We start from the raw sequence: 21,086 nt of genomic DNA, 5'->3' as shown, positions 1-21,086 counted from the left end.
TGTACTACACATTGCAGATATGGTGGGTAATTGGGACAAAGACTTCCTCCTGAAGGGGTTAGTGTGTAGGGAGGGAGAGCTGGGAAGTCATAAACAAGTTACTACAATGCAATTGATAAGCCTTGCTCTTGTTAGGACAGACCCAGGCATGTCCTACCTGGGGCTGGGGAGGAATTGTTCTATAGGATTTTGCTATTACCAGATCTCTGGTCATGTTATACCTACTTTTGCAGGGGCATGTTCTCTATGCCAGACCCTGTACTAAGTACTGGGATTACATCAGAAAACAAAAAGGATACTTGGGAGGCACAGGCGAGAGTATCGCTTGAACCTGGGAGGTTGAGGCTGCAGTGAGCCAAAATTGCACCACTGCATTCCAGCTTGGGTGACAGAGTGAGACTCCATCTCAAACAACAACAACAACAACAACAAAAAAGCCAAAAAGGATGAAAATCTTTCTCCTAAGAATTTATTGGCCAGGCGCACAGTGGCTCACACCCGTAATCTCAGCACTTTGAGTGGTCTAGATGGGCAATTGCTTTGAGCCCAGGAGTTTGAGACCAGCCCTGGCAACATAGCGAAACCCCATCTCTACAAAAAAAAAAAAAAACAAAAAACAAAAAACAAAAATTAGCCTGGTATGGTGGCACATGCCTATAATCCCAGCTAATCAGGAAGCTGAGGTGGGAGGATCACTTGAGCCTGAGTGGCGGAGGTTGCAGTGACCTGAGATTGTGCCACTGCACTCCAGCCTGGGTGACAGAGACTGTCTCAAAAACAAAAAAACAAAACCCAAAAATTTTGTGTTCTACTAGAAGAAGACACACAGGGAAACAGGCAAACTATATAATATGATAGAAATGAAGTGACAGGGCCGGGCGCGGTGGCTCACGCCTGTAATCCCAGCACTTTGGGAGGCTGAGGCAGGCGGATCACGAAGTCAGGAGATCGAGACCATCCTGGCTAACACGGTGAAACCCCGTCTCTACTAAAAATACAAAAAATTAGCCAGGCGTGGTAGCGGGCGCCTGTAGTCCCAGCTACTCTGAGGCTGAGGCAGGAGAATGGCATGAACCCGGGAGGCGGAGCTTGCGGTGAGCCGAGATCAGGCCACTGGAATCCAGCCTGGGTGACAGAGCCAGACTCCGCTTCAAAAAAAAAAAAAAAAGAAAGAAAGAAAGAAATGAAGTGACAGGGAAAGTAGGGCACGGTAAAGGGAAATACAGAGTGCATGTGAGGGGTCTGGTAGTTTTACTAGGGGTGCTCACGGCAGGCCTCACTAAGTGGAGGACATTTGAGCAAACCCTCGAAGAAGGTGATGGAGGAGCCATTCAGGTATCTGGGGAAACAGCGATCGCAGCAGAGGGAACAGCTAGTGCAGGGGGCTCGGGGCTGAGTGTGTTCAGCTTGTTCTAGGAAGAGCAAGGGATCAGTGTGGAGGGAAAGGGTAAGAGATGAATGAGACCAGGAATCCCCAGGAGAGTAGAATGTCAGATCAAGTGTTTGTAAGGATTTGTAAGGCTTTTACTTAGAGCGAAATAGTGAGCCAATGGAGGGTTTTGAGCAAAAAAGTACCATGTTTTGTCTTCGATTTTATTTTATTTTTTGAGACAGATTCTCATTTTGTCACCCAGGTTGGAGTGCATTGGCACGATCTTGGCTCACCACAACCCAACCTCCGCCTCCCGGGTTCAAGCAATTCTCATGCCTCCCGAGTAGCTGGGACTACAGGCATGCACCACCACACCCAGCTAATTTTTGTATTTTTAGCAGAGACAAGGTTTCATCATGTTGGCCAGGCTGGTCTGTAACTCCTGGCCTTAAATGATCCACCCACCTCACAAAGAGCTGGGATTACAGGCGTGAGCCACCGTGCCCGGCAGATTTTAAAAGAATCTTGGCCGGGCGCGGTGGCTCACGCCTGTAATCCCAGCACTTTGGGAGGCCGAGGCGGGGGGATCACAAGGTCAGGAGATCAAGACCATCCTGGCTAACGCGGTGAAACCCCGTCTCTACTAAAAATACAAAAAATTAGCTGGGCATGGTGGCGGGCGCCTGTAGTCCCAGCTACTCGGGAGGCTGAGGCAGGAGAATGGCGTGAACCCGGGAGGCGGAGCTTGCAGCGAGCCGAGATCGCGCCACTGCAGTCCAACCTGGGCCACTTTGAGACAAAGAGCGAGACTTTGTCTCAAAAAGAAAAAAAAGAAAAAAAAAAAAAAAAGGATCCCCCTCACCCCTGAATTGATAGAATGGATCAGAGGGCAAGGTTGGAACAAGGGAGACGGGTTAGCAGAACTCCGCAATAATCCTGTGCAGATACTGGACCAGGGCGGTAGCACTGGAGGAGGAGTGGCAGACATCAGAGTCTAGATCTATTTTGCAGGTAGAGCCAACAGGATCTCCTGCCTGCCTTATTGGGTAGCGGGCAGAAGGGGGGCATTCATTCACAGCTGACTCCGAGTTCTGGCCTGGGGACTGGAAGGATGGAATTGTCAACAGCTGATGGAGGCAAGGCTGAGAGGGAGCAGGTTTTTGTGTGTGGAAGTGGGGTTGGCTCAGCTCAGACACGCTGACTTTGAGATGCCTGCTGGAGCTCCAAGGAAGAGGTGTTGGGTAGACAGTTCAGGCGAGGAGTCTGGAGACATAAATACATTTGGGGATCTTGAGCACATCAATGCCAGAACTTAATTGTATTTTATCTTGTTCAGTTAACCTAGGTGATGTCTGGACCGGCAAACAGAAATGGACTAGGCGGCTTGAACCCTAGCTGAAGACTTTTGCTAGTTCGGCAGCCTAGAGCCAGATGGGGCAAGAAAGAATCGCTGCTAAGTGCAGTGGGAAAAAAAGGCCTCTTTCAGTGCTTTGCAATTTCATCTGGCCTAATTGCACACAACACTCGGTCCACGTTCATTCCACAATTCCACACGCATCCTTCACTCAACAAATAGCCATTGTATTTCGTTTCATCTTCAAAACAGGCTCAAATGGAGGAAATTAGGGTTAAGAGAAGCGAAGCACCAGCGAGGGTCAGGGGCAGAGATCGCAGCCCAGAAAGCTCTCGGGGTTGGGAGCCGGTCGTAGCTGGTTTTGTGAGTGGCAAGAGAACCCGGGTCGCGCCCCAACCCGCGGGGCGGCGGGCTGGGGTTCGGGGCGCGGCCCCTTTAAGGCCCAGGCAGTGATCTCAGCCGCGTCCGCCGCCCCGCCCTCCCCGGCGGCGAGCCCAGAGCGCATGCGCGCCGCGGCTGCACTCCACTGGGCCCGGGACGCGCCGGCGGCGGCGGAGACTCCGGGGCTGCGGCGCCGCCCGCCCCGCCCGCAGAGTCCGGCTGCCGCGCATCGTCCGCAGACGCCGCCACCGCCATGGGCTCCTGAGGTATCCCGCCTGGCCGGCCTCGCCCGGGAGCCCCAAGGGGGAGCTGCGACTCCCGAGAGCGGGGGGCTGCTTGTTTCGGAGAGGCCCGCGCGAGGGACGCCCGGCTTCGGCCGCCAGCTCCCGGGCGGTGAGGGCACTATGGAGGCCGGTGCGGCCGCGGAGGGAGGGGGCATCCGTCTCCCCACCCGTGCCTCCTCTCCGCCCCGCGAGGTCGCCCGTGGGTGTGCCCGCTCCCTTTCCACGCCAACGTGGCGGGGGCAGCGCCTGGAGTGTAATCGGACCTGTCCGGGGGGCGGCCCCGGGAGAGGGAGGCGGATGGACCAAGGCGCTTTGCAAGAGGGATTGTGTGCTCCCGGGTGGGTGTGCTGGCGACTGGCACGGCCGAGTGAGTGGGGGAGGCGTCCGTGCACTGTGCGGGTGGCAGTGACCTGGGAGGGTGGTCGGCGGGGGGCTTTCGGGGTTGCGTCGTGAGTGGAGGGTGTACACGCCCGCCACACAGGTCCGCAGGTTTGGAAGGGGATCGACTGGGACCTGAGGCTCGAAAGATGTTTGCCTCCAAAGGGACCGTGGAGACTGGTTTTGGGTGTCTGTATCCTTCCCGTGGATTGTACATTTCCTCCTGGGCACACCCTTGGTACTTCGCTTGGATCCACTTACCTCCAGTGCTGGGTGGCTCCAGGCCAAGGCAAGGCAGTTAGGCTGGGGGTTGGGCATGGATTCTCAGTACATATCCCCTCTGGAGGTGTTGTATAAGGCCAGACGTTTTACTCCTCCCTCCTTTCCAGGGCATTTTGGGGCAAAGCAGGTATTTGCATGCCTGATACCTGTGGTGAGGTGAAGGCCATGTATTATTTATCTGACTGCTGGTGCTTTTGTAAGGAAAGAAGCAGCAATCTGTGCCCTGGAGGCCCTGCGCTGCAGAGTCAGCCAGGCAAACAAGCTCACCTGCACCTGCAGAGGCAGCGCAGGTCTCAGAGGTGTGACTTCGTTGACAGGTTATGCCTACAGTGTCCCTTTCCATCTACCTATTTAGCTTCCTTGGTAGGACCCCTAGGCTCTGCACCTCTGAACCTTGCCTAGGGTGCTGTGCATATCAGAGTTGGGACCTGGGACGCTGGGGTGGGAGAGCCCCAGCAGCCAGGTATGTGTGCCCACCTGGACACAAACATTTGATGCCCAAGCCATCAAGGAGCTCTCAAGCATGGGGGAATCAGATCTGGAAACAGGTGATCACGGTGATGTGAAAAATACCAAACAAAGGAGTAGAAGGAGTACAGAGGCAGGTTCAGTTCCCAGGGAGGGGGATCGTGGCCGCAGGAAAGACTCCCTCATAAGGAGACGGTTGAGCTGAAGCCTGAAGGATGACTGACGTTCATCTGAGGCTTTTCTGCTTTCCACATATATTTTCCTGTGTAATTTGCACAGCAGCTGTGTGAGTAAGGAACAGTTGTACCTATTTGCAGATGTAGTAAACTGAGGCCCAGAGGGAATTCATGACGTTCTTCTCCACGATACGTGGCAAGCCTGGATGGAATCATCCTTGAACCAGGACCTCTCTCTTGCTGCCAGATCTTGTCTTGCAACTTACTGAGCATCTACTATGTGCCAGGCACTATGCTGGGGCATAGCGGTCTGATGATCAATGGGACCTGGTGCCTGCCTTCTAGGGGCTCCCAGTGCTGGGAAGATGGACACTGATTTAGTGACCCCAATCTGGATACGAGGCTCCAGTAGCTAATGTGGGTGGAGAAGGCGCTGTGAATTCCCCCAGAAGCATTTGTGCAGTCGTTGGGATTCTGGATGTCTTATTTGTTGCACCCACGGTGGTGGTGGGTTATTCAAGGAGCCCCTTCTGAATTTCTCCAACCAAGTAGAAAGAAGAGCTTCGAGGCAGAAGGGTGAATGAGCCACTTGCCCTAGTTCTTTCCTATTGGCCGAGTTCAGTGAGCAGGGGCTTCTGTCCGGAGGCCGTTTGCTCCCTCTCTGTCTTAGAGGTTTTGCTCCTGGTCTCTGGCTGGCCTGCCCAGTCCCTCACCCTGAGAAGGGCTCAGTGCTATTTCCAGTCCCTGCTGTGCTCATTTTCTCTCTGTAAATTCCCTGGAGTGGAAACAGCCCCGGGAAGGAAGGGTACAGCTTTTTATTGTTTTGAAAACGAGTCACAGCTCTGGGCCTTTAGACTGGGGATTTGGTGTGGGAGTTCTGGAAGGCCAATAGCTGGGCCCCTGGGAGAGCTCTGTGTGGGGTCTTCCCCAGGCCCTGCAGCCCCAGGTAGTAAGCACTCACCAAAGACCATGCTGCCCTGCACTGTGCCGGGGCAGCCCTCTAAAAGGTGGTTGGCAGAGGGAGCCCAATGTGTAACAAATATGTGCAAGACAGTGCCCTACTTGTGGTGGAAACAGAGGGCCCTAAGGGGGCCCAGAGGACAATAGGAACAACAGTCCGTTTATTGAGCACTTACTGTGTGCCAGGCACAGTTCAAAGCGCTTTCATGAATTACTGTATTTAATTTTCCGACCACCCAGTGTGGTGGGGGCTGTCACTGTCTGCATTTTGTAGGGGAGGCAGCTGAGAGTGGAACAGCTGAGTTTTGAACCAGTAGGTCTGACCTCAGAGCCCATGCTCCTCCCCCATAACCCTGGGGTGCTGGAAGTCGTCTTGGCCCTGAAGGACGAGGGGTGCTCCACCTATGAAGGAGAAGGAGGGCGTTCCAGGTAGAGGGAACTCTGGGCAGATGTGGAGGTCTGAGCTGCCTCACCTCTCAGACGCAGAGGCTTGAACTGCCTGTGACTGTGTTGGGTCTGTGTCCTGAAGACCTTTGGAGGCCCCGCCAAGGAGTTTGAACTTGATCCTGATGTAGTCAACAGGGAGGCCTTGAAAGTTTCTGGAAAGATGTGACATGCTCAGCCATGTGTTATGGGGCAGTATTACTATCCCTTCTCATCCCTCCTTCATTCCTGCAGAGAACTTCTGGAAGGCCAGGCCTTTGTTCCGCCGGCTTTCCTACAGCCCCTGGCATCGCTTTTAGACCCCGCCGCCTTTTTCTTGTTGTCTTCTAGCAGCTTTTGGTCTTGAAGACCCTGTGTGACCCAGGGCAGGTTCTGGAGCCCACTGTTGTAACGGTGTCTGCCCCACTGCTGACCCCTTGCCTGCTGGGAACTGGCTTCTCTGAGCTGGAACTTTTTTTGTTTTTTGAGATGGAGTCTCGCTCTGTTGCCCAGCTTGGCGTGCAGTGGTGCTATCGTAGCTTGCTGCAGCTTCTACCTCCTGGGCCCAGGAGATCCTTCCACCTTGGCCTTCTAAAGCGCTGAGATTATAGGTGTGAACCACCATGTCTGGTCAGCTGGAACTTTTTTTTCTTTTAAGACAGAGTCTTAGGCTGGGCGTGGTGGCTCACACCTGTAATCCAAGCTTTGGGAGGCTGAGGTGGGCAGGTCGCCTGAGGTCAGGAATTTGAGACCAGCCTGGCCCACACAGTGAAACCCCGTCTCTACTAAAAAAAATTTGCCAGGCATGGTGGCACACGCCTATAGTCCCAGCTACTTGGGAGGCTAAGGCAGGAGAATTGCTTTAATCCGGGAGGCGGAGGTTACAGTGAGCTGAGATAGTGCCACTACACTCCAGTCTGGTGGGTGATAGAACAAGACTCCGTCTTAAAAAGAAATGGTCACTAGGAGCACGGGAGGAGGAGGGAGAGAGGGAGGTAATGCGCTGAGCAGTCCTGGTGACCCAGAGAGAGAATTGGGAGATGCAATTTAAATCTGTGCGCTTATTAGCCCTGTGGCCTTGGGCAAGATGCTTACCAGGTTCTAATTCCTGCTGTTTAAAAACAGGGGGCAAATGATACACTTTCCTTCATCTGTAAGATGGGAGTAATAACAGTGTGGCTGTCACGTGGCTGGCCTGACCAATGTCTGATGGAGCTCAGCACGGTATCTGGCACACAGGACATGCTTTTATTATGACCTTAGAGGCCCATTCATTTATTTGAGAAGGAGGCATCGCAGGCCTGTGTGCCAGGCTGTTTGCGGGGAGCCGCCCTCCAGGAGCCGAGTGCAGCTGGGGAGAGAGAAATCAGACACACAAGCAATTACGATTGTCCTGGGGGCTCTTAGGGAACCTTAGGCCATTGTCGCCTGGGCGGGCACTTGTCTAGTGAGGTGATGTGTGTTAAGGTGGAGGAAGAAGTGGGCTCCAGGAAGAAGGAAGAGCACATGCAAAGCAGAGGTCTGAGTTCATGTCTATGGAGTTGTTTGATACTAAGTCTCAGCACTTAGTAGACCTGAAATAAATGTTTGCTGAATGCCATCTCCTCAGCCTTAGAGAGGACAGAAACGGGAAGAGGTAGAGTGGGAGGCGACCACAGAGAGAAGAATTGAAGGGTCACCCAAGTTGTAGATTTTCTCATCATTCCCTCCCATTCGCCTCCGTCTCTGTGGAAAAGCAGGTACTAATGTGGTGCAGGTACTAACAGTGCGTCTGAGTCTGCCAGAATTCTTTTTTTTTGTTTTGTTTTGTTTTTTTGAGACAGGGTCTCCCTCTGTTGCCCAGGCTGGAGTGCAGTGGCAGGATCTCGGCTCACTGCAACCTCCGTCTCCTGGGTGATTCTCGTGCCTCAGCCTCCCAAGTAGTGGGGATTACAGGCACCCACCATCATGCCTGGCTAATTTTTGTATTTTTAGTAGAGATGGGGTTTCACCATGTTAGCCAAGCTGGTCTCGAACTCCTGACCTTGTGATCTGCCCGCCTTGGCCTCCTAAAGTGTTGGGATTACAGGCGTGAGCCACTGTGCCTGGCCTCCGCCAGCATTCTTACCGGGCACTCATTCTCAAACTGCTTGTCCTCAGGACTGGAGAGGATAAATCTAAATGCAGAGGTGGCTGACAGCTGGAATTAGGCGGACACCCAGGTAGCATTTGTTCACGTGTCTATTTGCTGCTGTTTTAGGGTGGCTGAGGCCCTATGCTTGGGTATGGCATAGAAGGATGGTGTGTGGCTTCTGGTTGGTGACTTTTCTAGTCTTAGGTTAATCATGGCTCAGTGTCTGGCGAAATGTACACAGTAGGTAGTGAAGTGGTTTTTGACTAAACAAATGAATGGTTGGATGGGTTTGTGGCACTGCCACTCAGGATAAAGCTATAATTATTCTTGAAAAATGACGGATATGGCTAGGTGCGGTGGCTCACGCCTGTAATCCCAGTACTTTGGGAGGCCGAGGTGGGCAGATCACTTGAGCTCAGGAATTGGAGACCAGCCTGGCCAACATGGTGAAACCCCGTCTCTACTAAAAATACAAAAATCAGCCAGGTGTGGTGGCATGTGCCTGTAGTCCCAGCTACTTGGGAGGCTGAGGCAGGAGAATTGCCTGAACCTGGGAGGCGGAGGTTGCAGTGAGCTGAGACTACGCCATTGCACTCCAGCCTCAGTGACAGCGAAACTCCATCTCAAAAAAAGAAAAAAAAAAAAAAAGATATTAGGGGTGGTTGGAACAGTATTGGTTATTCCAGGAGCCGGTGGTGCTCACTAAACTGCCTTGAGTCTGGCTGGCTGGTGTGGGAGGTCTTAGGCCTGTGATGGGAGACAGGAAGCTTGGTGGACACCTCCTTTTCCTTCTCTGGGGTGGAAACCACAGGGGAAGATCCACCCAGAAAGCCTTTGTGCTGAACCTGCGTCACTTCCAGCTCAACCATGTTTTACAAAGTCACATCCCACTAAGTGAATATTTGGTGAAAAGTTTGCCACGTTGATCTCAGTCTTGTACCTTTGAAAAACAATAGGCTTCTCTGAGATTAGAAGTAGTACTTATTATTTTTTTTTTTTTTGAGACAGAGTTTTGCTCTGTCGCCCAGGCAGACAGTGCAGTGGTGCGATCTCGGCTTACTGCAAGCTCCGCTTCCCGGGTTCAAGCCATTCTCCTGCCTCAGCCTCCCGAGTAGCTGGGACTACAGGCACCTGCCATGGCGCCCGGCTAATTTTTTGTATTTTTAGTAGAGGCGGGATTTCACCGTGTTAGCCAGGATGGTCTCGATCTCCTGACCTCTTGATCCACCCACCTCGGCCTCCCAAAGTGCTGGGATTACAGGCGTGAGCCACCGCACCCGGCCGTACTTGTTGATAGTAAACTTGAAGCACAGGAAAGATTGGGGATAAGAATAAAAATTACCCCAGATTTCCAAATCAAGAAGTAATCATGGTTCAGGTTTGGGCAGATGTTCTTTCTAGGCATGAACACACGTTATCTCATTGTTTACTTAACACCGGGTTATAAACATTTACCCACAGCATTTGAAAGGTAGCTATAGATAGAAAAGAATCAGAGAAGTTCTAAAACAGCTCTTGCGCTTTGTTTCAAATTCTCTGCAGGAAAGATGAGGTCTTCAGCCTTTTTTTAGCTGGATGGCACCGTTGCAGCAGTGGTGAACAGGGCACTGGATTGAGTCAGGAAACCCAGCTGTGACCTTGGGCAAGCCACTTGCCCTCTTTGAGCTTCACTCCTGCTAAGGCAAGGGGCGCTATTCGTACCCTGTCTGCCCACCTCACAGGCTCTGGTGAAGTCCTTGATTTGAATGCCTTTAGCTCCCAAGGTTGTGGTTTGGAGGTAGGGCAGGTCACATGACCATGAAGATGGAAGGAGAAACGTGGAAGCACATGTGCCTGTTGCTTCTTTCCCAACTTAAAATGCTTGGTGATCTCCTGAAGACTCCAGCCTCCTCTCTGGGAAGCCAGGATCCATAGACCCTTTACCTGTGGGTCATGGGCAGACCCAGATGGTCCCCATCCCCAACAGAGGGGGTGCAGTGAGACCTCCAGAAGTTACTGCCTCTGTTACCCTCAAAGGGATTTTTCAGATCAGACAGCCCCCCTACTCCAAGGGACGTGTGTGGAGCTTGGTACCTTTATTTATCTCCTGCTCCAACCCCTGTGGACTGCCTGCACCCAGAGTGGGGCCTGTCCTGCTGGCAAGTGGCTGAGAACCTCCACTCCACTCAGCAGGGCTGTTCCCCATTTACCGAAAAGCTCCGAGAGAAAATAACTAACCCCATGGCGCCGCTGTAGCTACTGGCAGAGCCTCCTGGTCCCCACCTCTAGCACCTGTGGTTTTTGTTTCATGCAGAGTGAGCAGTGAATCTGGGATCCCATCAGCAGTCAGTTTGGGTGCCTGCGAGGCACAATGATAGATGTTGGTGAAGGGTATGTGTGAGGATATTAATTAATATTAACATGCTAATTATATTAATATTCTCATTGGAATTTGTGGGGCTTTGCAAGTTATATTTCAAATATATGGTTTTATGTAATCCTTTTAACTGCCCTGAAACCTTGAAATTATTGCACCTATTTTATAGATGGAGAGACTGAGGCTCAGAGGGGTGAATTGCCTAAGATCCTGGGGGAGGAAGCACCCAGGTTTTCTGGTTTTGAGTCCTGGGCCCTTCCTGCTGAGTAGCTACCCCCAACACAGACCTGCCCTTGGAGAGCTTGCAGCCACACTGGGAAGGCCAGTGTATTGGATTGCTGCTTAGACCTGGAAAGCACGTGAATAAAGCTTCAGGTTAAAACCATGGGGGTTCCAGGAGGCAGCAGTCGGCTCTGCCTGGGGGTGAGCTGAGGAGCCGGTGCTCTCTGGAGCAAGGGTAGTTGGGCTGAGGCTCAGTGGACAGTGGAGGTTGGCAGGTGAAGTGCAGGAGGTCTTTGCAGGGAGTGGGACCACCTTGAGCACACACAGAGGAATGAGACAGGCAGGTAACTCAAGGAGCATAGGTCTCGTGACCACTTCCCAGAACATGTGGGGTCCTAGCCTCATCTCCAGGAGGAGAAAGTGCATCTATACACAGATTTGTCAATGGAGTTTAAATAGGATGTGGGAAAATCTAGATTTTCCAAAACAATACACATTTGCTTTGAGAAGAAAGGTAGATGCAGGATGCGTAGGTTAGATAATTTTAATAGCAGTAACCTCAGAGCATGTAAGTATGATTTGATTTACTAGAGTGCCTGGCCGTCTCAGTCAGTGGGAGCAGGGCTAGGGCTGGGAGATGAGGTTGACAAGGGTTCTTTCTCTCAAACGCTGCCTTTGGTTTGCTAAGAGGTATCTCCTACTCGGCTGGGGGCAGAAGACTTTTCCTTCTATTCCCAGTTTGCAGTAGTTGGGCCAGATTTGTGGAAGTGGGAGAAAGGCCTGCCCTGCTTCTACATAGAGTTGGCTGTCCTGACTTGGTACTCGGTGTGCCTTCCAGAGACCCGCCTCCATCTCCTCAACTCCCTGGCTTGATGCTTAGGTGGTGATGGCTGTTGGGCACAGGAGTTACATAACAGATCTGTGATGGACCCAGGAGCAGAGCCAGTTGAGTGAATGTCATGGAGTGGGAGTGGTCTTGCATGGCTGTGGTGTCCCCTGCAGCTTGTGCAGGGGATGTGGCAAGAGGTGCTCACCACTCATTTGGAATGGCTAGACTGGAAGCACTTGGCCCTCTTGGGCTCTGCACCCCCACCCCCTCCCGCCTGGCCTGCCTGCTCCTCTTCATGGGCGCCTGGGGAGACCAATTATGGCTGCTTGTCATAGTGGCTCAGGTCACCGTTCACACTTCCACCTGCCCTGGGACCAGGACATCAGAGCCCTGAGAAGGGTCAAGGGGCCAAGTGGGCCTAGCCTTTTACTGACAGCTGGGAAATGCAAGCGTGTGGACCAGAGCACCAAGTGAGTTGGGGCCGGTGTGGGTTCAGCACCGTCTCCCTACCCAGAGCTCCATTTGTTGAAAACAGCCTTTCTCTACTGTTTCTTCACTTGGACAAGTTTAAACTATGTATTGGCTGGTCGCGGTGGCTCACGCCTGTAATCCCAGCACTTTGGGAGGCCGAGGTGGGCAGGTAACTTGAGGTCAGGAGGTCAAGACCAGCCTGGCCAACATGGTGAAACCTCATCTCTACTAAAAATACAAAAATTAGCCCAGCGTGGTGACACGCACCTGTAATCCCAGCTACTCGGGAGGCTGAGGCAGAAGAATCGCTTGAACTTGGGAGGTGAAGGTTGCAGTGAGCTGAGATTGCATCACCACACTTCAGCCTGGGAGACAGAGCGAGACTCCATCTCAAAAAACAAACAAAAACCTACATATTGTCTATATTTCCCCCAACATTGAGGCTCATTTCTTGGATGAACAATTTAAATGTACTGTGCCTCTCTGGCAATATTTTCCAAAATTACAGATGTTTCTACACTTTCACCGGCAGCTCTGCCTCCCAGAATTTATTCTACGGATGGGTTAACACGTGTGCAAAATGATTTATTTGCAAGGTTAGTCATTGTTGCCTTATTTTTAATAGCAAAAGATTGGAGGCAGCTTAAATGTTCATTCTCAGGGGGCCACGAACAAACTGTGGCCCATCCAAACATGGGATACCGCATGGCCATAATACATAAGATGGATGCTCAACGCACTGTGCCGGATTGATCAGCAAGGTGGATTGCCGAGGGAAGAAGCAGGTCTGGGTGGTGTGTCTCAGAGCTGCCATCAGTGTAAAAGGGAAGAGAATCAAAAGTGTCTTTGCTTGTCTATGCCCAGGGGGTCTCTGGGCAGACACTGCAAGTCGGTGATTGTGATGCCTCTGGAGGGGGTGCTGGTCATGGGAGATTGCTTGTTTGCTGGAGATCCCATGTACCTTTTCATTGCTGAAGCAGGTGAATGTAGGCCTTTCCAAGAAATTAAAATGGGCCAGGTGCGGTGGCTCATGCCTGTAATCCCAGCAGTTTGGGAGGCTGATGTTGGAGGATCACTTGAGATCAGGGGTTCGAGACCAGCCTGGCCAACATGATGAAACCCCATCTCCACTAAAAATACACAAATTAGCCAGACATGGTGGTACGTGCCTGTAATCCCAGCTGCTCTAGAGGCTGAGGCAGGAGAATCACGTGAACCCTGGAGGCCGAGTTTGCAGTGAGCCAAGATCATGCCATTGTACTCCAGCCTGAGCTACAGAGCGAGACTCTGTCTCAAATAATAAAATAAAATAAATTAAAAACATAAGGACTGTAACCTTGCCTCCTGCCCAGTGTAGGAAGGTCAAGGTTCCGGCTACTTCTCAAGTACAGGAGCCTCACTCAGGCCCCAGACCACTAATCAAAAAATATGTGCTTGGTTCTCACAAAGGGGCCGAGTGTGAGGGCTTGGGTGTTGCTTGATAAATACGACCCCCAGTCCCGGCCTTGGAGAGATGGAGCCGCTCTCTGGGCCCCTTGGACACACTGCTGTTGGCTGACTTTGTCATTTTCAACCCTTGCTCCGATTGGCTCACGTCATGATTTCTGAAACCTTTGGGGGTTTCCCCACTGACAGAAAGATACAGTTTAACTCAGCACTGGGCATCCCAGGCCCTCTTTACTGGGCCTCTTCTTGAGCCGCACTTGGCCTGTCACCCCTTCCTCTGTCTGCCCTCTTAACTCCCCACCTCCGTGCCTTGGCTCATATAGTTCCCTTTGCCTGCCTTTCCGTCCAGAGCAGTCTCCACGTGCCCAGGTCCTGTCTGACTTTCAAGGGCCAGCTTAGTTTCCACTTCTGCACTGCCTTCTGACCTCCCTGGCTTCTGTGTAAACTGCCCAGATCAAACCACACAATGGTTCCTGCACCCAAGGAAGCTCCCTGGGGCCGCCTCCTGGCCACTCGCTCTTCGCCGGTAGTCACCACTCACACCTTGGCACTTTCGCGTGGTGCCTGCCGCTGCCTGTTTGGGCCTCCCACACACGGAGTGTACAGAACGGACTCCTCGGTGTCTGGCTGCCTTCCCACAGCACTGTCAGATCATCCATGTTGCCTGTAGTGGCCCTTTGGTTTTTTTCTCTGCTGCGTAGGAGTTCACCAAATATACCACTATTTATTCATTCTCCTGTGGACAGGCATTGGGTTATGTCCAGCCTCTTCGGTGAAATTCATTCTTGTCTTTGGGGGTGCGTGTGTGCTCTTTGCTGGGTATACACCCAGGGTGGGTTGATGGCTTACCTGACTCAGAATGTGTTTGCGTGAATGAAGTTCAGGTTGGTATGAGAAATCTAGGGTGTCCTGGCTGGAGCCAGGCTTCTTGCTTACAGGGATGGAGCAGGTACAGGGATCCTGGCTTAGACAGCCTGCTCCCATGAGGTGGTAGCATTGTTGGGGTGCAGGATGCTGAATCTGCAGGGGACCTATCCGCTCAGTGCCCAGTGGGATTTTAGCTGGCTGGAAAGGTGGTCACATGTAGAGGGGCTCAACAATCCAGCTAAAGAGGCTGAGTGTTGGTCCATTGTTCTCAATTTGAGAGAAAACTGAGATCATCAAAATTAGGACTGGTATGTACGAAAGGAAAGGACCTAATTACAAGGCTGAATTGAGTAAGCCCTCGCTGAGGGACTCTGGATTTCTTTGTTGTTCCCCTTTATTTCTGCACCCCCACCCAAGCGACAGATATGTACATGATTGGATGATTTTGCTTTCCTGGTTGAGAGATTCCTGGGAACTTGGCCCAGGAGAAGGGGGAGAAATGTGGAGCCGCTAGAGTGGCCTCAGCTTGTTTGTGTTGATTGGAGAGGAGACGGAAGGAGAGCTGTGGACCCCTGACCCCTTGTGAGGGCATGTGATCCTTTTCAAAAGGCTCACCACGCAGAAGTGCCTGGCTAGTGGCCGCTCTTTCCCTCTAATCCCCTCTGGAGAAGGGCCAGGCTGTGGGTTGCTGACCTGCTCTGATGTGGATCAGCCTCCCCCCACAATGCAGCTGCCCAGAAGCTCAGAGAGCCCAGGCAACCCCCAAAGGCAGGAGGGCCGGCTGTCATTCCCGTTGTCATTCCCAGGCGGCTGGAGTGGGAGCAGAGTGGTCAGTTCAGATGAACAGTGCTCGAGTCTGACCCCAACCAGCGAGTTATGGTAAGATGGAAGGTTCTCCATCTATATTAAATAAGAGAACAAAAGCCCTCCCAGGCTGCATGAATATTCCAGGGATATATATGTGAACGGGTTGCCAGTTTAGCTTGGCCCGTGGGTGGCAGCCGCCTGAGTGAGCACTTCGTGGCTGCAGCTCTAAAGGGTTTGAATCTGAAACTAATGAATGAAAATATGACCTCAGAAGATTTAAAGAGAGCAAATACCCAGCAACAGAACCTGGGTCCCAGAGACTATTGGGAGCATGAAATCCCAGGCTGGCCGAAGGAGGAAGTGGGAGAGCAATGGCAGCTGACATCACATGGTGCCAGACCTTCTCAGTGCTGTCTGCGTTCACTCATTATTCCGTCCCTCGCTCTCAGAGGCAGGTATGGCTGCTTCCCCATTTTATAGATGAGGAAGCTAAGGCAAGGAGAGGTTGTGTAACTTGCTCACAGACACAAAGCTAGCCAGTGGCAAAGCTGGAGGTCAGGTCTAGGTGGTCAGGCTCCAGAGTTCTGCGGATTTCACAGCACGGCAGTGGCAGTCAGAAGAACCATTTGTCGGGTGATTGTGGGCAAATGATGTCAGCCCTTCAAACCTCTGTTTTGCATCTGCAAGCTGCTTGCTGCTGCAACAAATTACCAGAAACTTAGTGACTTAAAACACAAATTAGGTCGGGTGTGGTGGCTCACATCTGTAATCCCAGCACTTTGGGAGGCTGAGGTGGGTGGATCACTTGAGGTCAGGAGTTCGAGACCAGCCTGGCCAACATGATGAAACCCTGTCTCTACCAAAAATATAAAAAATTAGCCAGGCATTTGGCCGGGTGTGGTGGATCACGCCTGTAATCCCAGAATTTTGGGAGGACAAGGTGGGCGGAACACGAGGTCAGGAGTTCAAGACCAGCCCAACCAATATGGTGAAAGCCTGTCTCTACTAAGAATACAAAATTAGCAGGGCGTGGTGGCATGCGCCTGTAGTCCCAGTTACTGGGAGGCGGAGGTTGCAGTGAGCCAAGATCACGCCACTGCACTCCAGCCTGGGTGACAGAGTGAGACTCCGTCTCAAAAAAAAAAAAAAAAAAAAAAAAGCCAGGCGTGGTGGCACGTGCCTGTAACCCCAGCTACTCTGGAGGCTGAGGTGGGAGAATCGCTTGAACCCAGGAGGCAGAGGTTGCAGTGAGCCAAGATGGCACCACTGCACTCCAGCCTGGGCCACAGAGTGAGACTCCCTCTCAAAAACAAAACAAACACAAAGTATAGATTACTTACAATAAGAAAAACCAATAAAACGCGTGCGCACACATTAATTATCTCACAGTTTTGGAGGTCAGAGGTCCAGAATGTGTTTCACTGAACTAAAATCGAGGTGTTGGCAGGGCCATACTCCTTCTGGAGGCTCTGGGGGAGAATTATTTCCCTGCCTCTTCCAGCTCCTAGAAACCACCTGCATCTGTGGCTTGTGGCCCCTTTCGCCATCTGCAAGGGCAGCAGCGTAGCAGCTTCCACTTTCCTCTCTCTGCTTCCTTTGTCACGCTGCCCTCTTCTCGCTCTCTACCTCCTGCCTTCCTCCTAGGAGGACCCTTGTGATGACATGGGCCCACCCAGGTTATCCAGGATAATCTCTTATTTCAGGACCCTTAATTCAGTCACTTCTGCACAGTCCCTTTTGCCATGTAAGGTAGCATGTTCACAGGCTCTGGGGGTTAGGATGTCAACATCTTTGGGGGATTATTCTTCAGCCTACCACACAGCACATAATAAAATCCATGGGCGGAGGGGATAGCAGCAGTAAGGTGTCCCTCAAACATGAGTTAAAATGACTCTGACGATAGAATCTGGGTGAGATGGTGGGATGCTCCTGAAATAAACTCCAAGGCAGGTGGCCAAGTTCAGTGACGACATAGCTGCATAGCTTATCTGAGAAAGGATGTCTCTGATGGGGGGCCAGCCGGAAGACGTCTTTCCTGGAAGAGGAGGGAGGTGGGGCAGTCTTGGGAGAAGTGAGACTTTGGGTCCCACGGCCACCTCCTGCCACATTCTCAGTGGATTTCAGGTTGGGAGGAGGGATACCATTACAGTTGAAAATAAACATAGAAATAAACCACACTGGATGTCTGCTTCCTCATCAGCCTCCCCACAGTTCTGGAAGACGGTCCAGGCCCACATCCCCTTCTCTGCTGTTCTAGAATTCAGAACGCTCAGAAATCCCAAAGGTTCTTCTAAGTCTGCAGCAGACTAATTTCTGCTGCAAAAATCTGACCTGAATTGATGTGATACTAATTATGGCCTTTAAAACTATCTTCCTTAGGGTGACTAACAGTATGTTTTCCTATGAAAGTACTATATGTTTGCTTTTGGGGTGTTGCACCCACCCTTCCAGGAGTGTCACTGTGTCTAGCAGCATAATCCTTTCTAAAATCTGAAAAATTCGGCTGGGCATGGTGGCTCATGCCTATAATCCCAGAGCTTTGGGAGGCTGAGGTGGGTGGATCACTTGAGGTCAGGAGTTCGAGACCAGCCTGGCCAATATGGTGAAACTCTGTCTCTACTAAAAATACAAAAATTAGCCGGACATGTGGCTTATGCCTGTAATCCCAGCTACTAGGAAGGCTGAGGCAGGAGAATCGCTTGAACCTGGGAGGCGGAGGTTGCAGTGAGCCGAGATTGTTCCTCTGTACTCCAGTCTGGGTGACAGAGTGAGACTTAGTCTAAAAAAAAAAAAAAAAAAAATTTGGAAAAATTCTAAATTCTTAAACCCATTTAGTCCAAAAGCCTTAGCTACAGGACAGTGCACCTGGACTTTTCTCCCTAAGAAACACAGTCAGAGAGGTCCAGTCACCTGCCTCACGCCCAGCTCAGGTGATAATGCTGAGGTTCCAACTCAGTTCCCTGTCTCAGAGCCTGGGACAAAGTGCAGACTGCGTGGCCTGGCCTCTTTGCCGCCTGCTGGGTGGCGTGTGAATGAGAGACAGGTGTGGAGACTGCACTCACTGGCAGGTAGGCTGTATGTGGGGGAGGTGGGGGTCCTTGAATTTGTTTTCTGTCTGATCTGCAGCCTGGAACTGAGCCAGGGGGCCTTGTCTGGGGAAGGACAGAGAGGCAGAGAGATTGCAGAGGAGAGGGGAATAGCAGCAGCCATTAGGAAGCCTTGGGCCTTTGCCCATCACTATAGCACTGCTCTCCAAACTTCCTTGGATCACACAGCCCTATCAGTAAAAAAGAAACCAGAACAAAACCTCTTGAACATGCACCCCCAATATGTGGATATTGGTGTAATTATAAGTGTATGTTAACAATAAGTATACACGTATATTACTTTACTGTTTCAGTGTGTATGTAATAAAACCTACACCAAAAACAGAAACCAAAGGCCAAGCTAAAGATGTAATAAAGAAAATTTTTACTTTGTTGATGGTACAGAAACCTCCTGGGTTCATACACGGGGTCATTTTTTGGGACGTACGCTTTTGTGCTCAGTGAGAGAGGGTTTGGAAGGTCTGGCTGGCTTCACGTTCGGCTTGTTTAGAGACTGGGTTTTAATGGCTGCTTTCCCTGCAAAAGATCCTGTCTGGGACAGGAAGCTGCACATGGAGCAGACGCATCCTTGGCTTTCTTTCTAAATCGGGTTACTCATTTTTCCTTCCCGTCCACTGAGTATGCAAAGGATTTGTTGAAATTTGGCCGGTACATTTCCATCCTCCCTGATGCCAATCACGTTTTTGTAAACGAAATGGAAGGTATTTTATTTTAAAATTCTTAACAAGCGAGTCCAAAACCCACTAAAATGCTTTGGAAAATTTTTAATGGACTAGAAAATTCTGTTACATAGCTTTTTAGGAGTTCAGCTATGAGAGGATTTTTTTTTTCTTTTTAAAATCAGTGACAGACATATTGTTTTGGTGCATGCCAGTAATCCCAGGTACTTGGGAGGCTGAGGCAGGAGAATCGCTTGAATTCTGGAGGTGGAGGTTGCCGTGAGTCGAGACTGCGCCATTGCACTCCAGCCTGGGCAACAAGAGCGAAACTCTATCTCAAAAAAAAAAAAAAAAAAAAAAACTATTAATGTCCACTTCCGGGCTTTGATACTGTACTACAGCTAGACTAGACATCACCCATTGAGGAAGCTGGGTGAAGGGCATACAGGACCCTAGATTCTATTTTTTGCAATTTCCTGTGAACCTACAATTATTTCAAAATAGAAAGTTTAAAAAGTCTTTATCAAGTACAGATGCACACCGAAGTATTTAACATTACATCTGGGGGACAGGGAAAGATGCAACAAGATTGCGCAGTGTTGCTAACCGTTAAAGCTCAGTGATGGAGAGGTGGAAAAATTCATTACACTATTTGTTCCAGTTTTGTATGTTTGAAATTTTCCATAATAAAAAGCTTTAGATAGCAGAACAACAGATTTTTCTATGAAATGTGCAGTAAGATGGGGAGGGACTCAGTTTGTATCAGAGATTTATTGGTTATCTTGTAGAAAAGCAATCAATAAGAATTGTTGGCCCGGCATGGTGGCTCACGCCTGTAATCCCAGCACTTTGGGAGGCTGAGGTGGGAGGATCACGAGGTCAGGAGTTTGATACCACCCTGTCCAAGAGACCTGCCTGGCCAATAAGGTGAAACCCTGTCTCTACTAAAAATACAAAAATTAGCCAGGCATAGTGGTGGGTGCCTGTAATCCCAGCTACTTGGGAGGCTGAGGCAGGAGAATTGCTTGAACCCGGGAGGCAGAGGTTACAGTGAGTTGAAGATCGCACCACTGCACTCCAGCCTGGGTGACAGAGTGAGACTCCAAATCCAAAAAAAAAAAAAGGTCTCCTGGGCTAATTTTTGTATTTTTAGTAGAGACGGGGTTTCTTCATGTTGGTCAAGCTGTTCTCAAACTCCCGACCTCAGATGATCCACCCGCCTTGGACTCCCAAAGTGCTGGGATTACAGGCGTGAGCCACCGTGCCCAGCCCAACAGTACTATTAACTGAAGTACAGACCTTATTCAGTTTTCTGCATTTTCATGTAGGGTGTATGTGTAGTTCTCTTCAATTTTATCACATGTAGATTCATGTAATCACTACCACTATCAAGATACACACTGTTTCATCACCTGGAAGGAACTCCCCTGGTACCCCTTTAAAATTGCACACCCCCACCCATCATCGTCACTGTCCTCTGCCAACTACTACACCATGCTCCATCTTTACAGCTTTGTCATTTTGAGCATGTTACATAAATGGATCATGCAGTATGTGACCTTTTGAGATTGGCTGGTTTCACAAAATGTAACACCCCTGAGATCCATCCAGATCACTTGTGTGTCTCAGTAATTTGTTCTTTTTTCTTGCTGGGTACTATTCCATGGTCTGGATGTACCAGAGTTTAACTTTTTGCCTGCTGAAGTACATGGGTTCTTTCCAGATTTTGATGATTACAGATACGGCTGCCGTGAACATTTGTGTACAGGCTTTTGTGTGGATATACGTTTTCATTCCTGTAGAATAAATGTCCACAGTGATTACTGGGTTGTGTAGTAAATGCATGTTAGTTTTATAAGAAACTGCCGGGGCCAGGCATGGTGGCTCACGCCTGTAATGCCAGCACTCTGGGAGGCTGAGGTGGGTGGATCACAAGGTCAGGAGTTCAAGACCAGCCTGGCCAATATGGTGAAACCCCGTCACTACTAAAAATACAAAAAAAATTAGCCAGCCATGAGGCCGGGTGCGGTGGCTCACGCCTGTAATCCCAGCACTCTGGGAGGCTGAGGCGGGTGGATCACAAGGTCAGGAGTTCAAGATCAGCCTGACCAACATGATGAAACCCCGCCTC

At 50.7% G+C, this 21,086-nt stretch overlaps 1 protein-coding gene across 7 annotated transcripts in view; it reads left to right on the top strand.

Annotated features, from left to right (window-relative positions):
- Nucleotides 1-3,209: 3,209 nt before the first annotated feature.
- TMEM184B (transmembrane protein 184B) overlaps nt 3,210-21,086 on the top strand; it is a 52,924-nt gene continuing 35,047 nt past the window's right edge. For 2 of the 7 annotated variants that reach the window (XM_063704746.1, XM_019018261.4), the window contains exon 1: nt 3,223-3,373. Coding sequence is in view for 4 of the 7 variants with exons in the window: in XM_019018260.4 (XP_018873805.3) it covers nt 3,230-3,729 (500 nt within the window). In the remaining 3 variants the exon portion in view is untranslated. Of the gene's footprint in view, nt 3,730-21,086 lie in introns of all 7 variants that reach the window. The other 5 variants (XM_055374625.2, XM_055374624.2, XM_004063462.4 and 2 more) reach the window with 4 other exon arrangements.

The sequence above is a fragment of the Gorilla gorilla genome, chromosome 23, assembly GCF_029281585.2.
Source record: "Gorilla gorilla gorilla isolate KB3781 chromosome 23, NHGRI_mGorGor1-v2.1_pri, whole genome shotgun sequence".
Taxonomy (NCBI): domain Eukaryota; kingdom Metazoa; phylum Chordata; class Mammalia; order Primates; family Hominidae; genus Gorilla; species Gorilla gorilla.
This window is presented reverse-complemented; position numbering and strand designations above follow the sequence as displayed.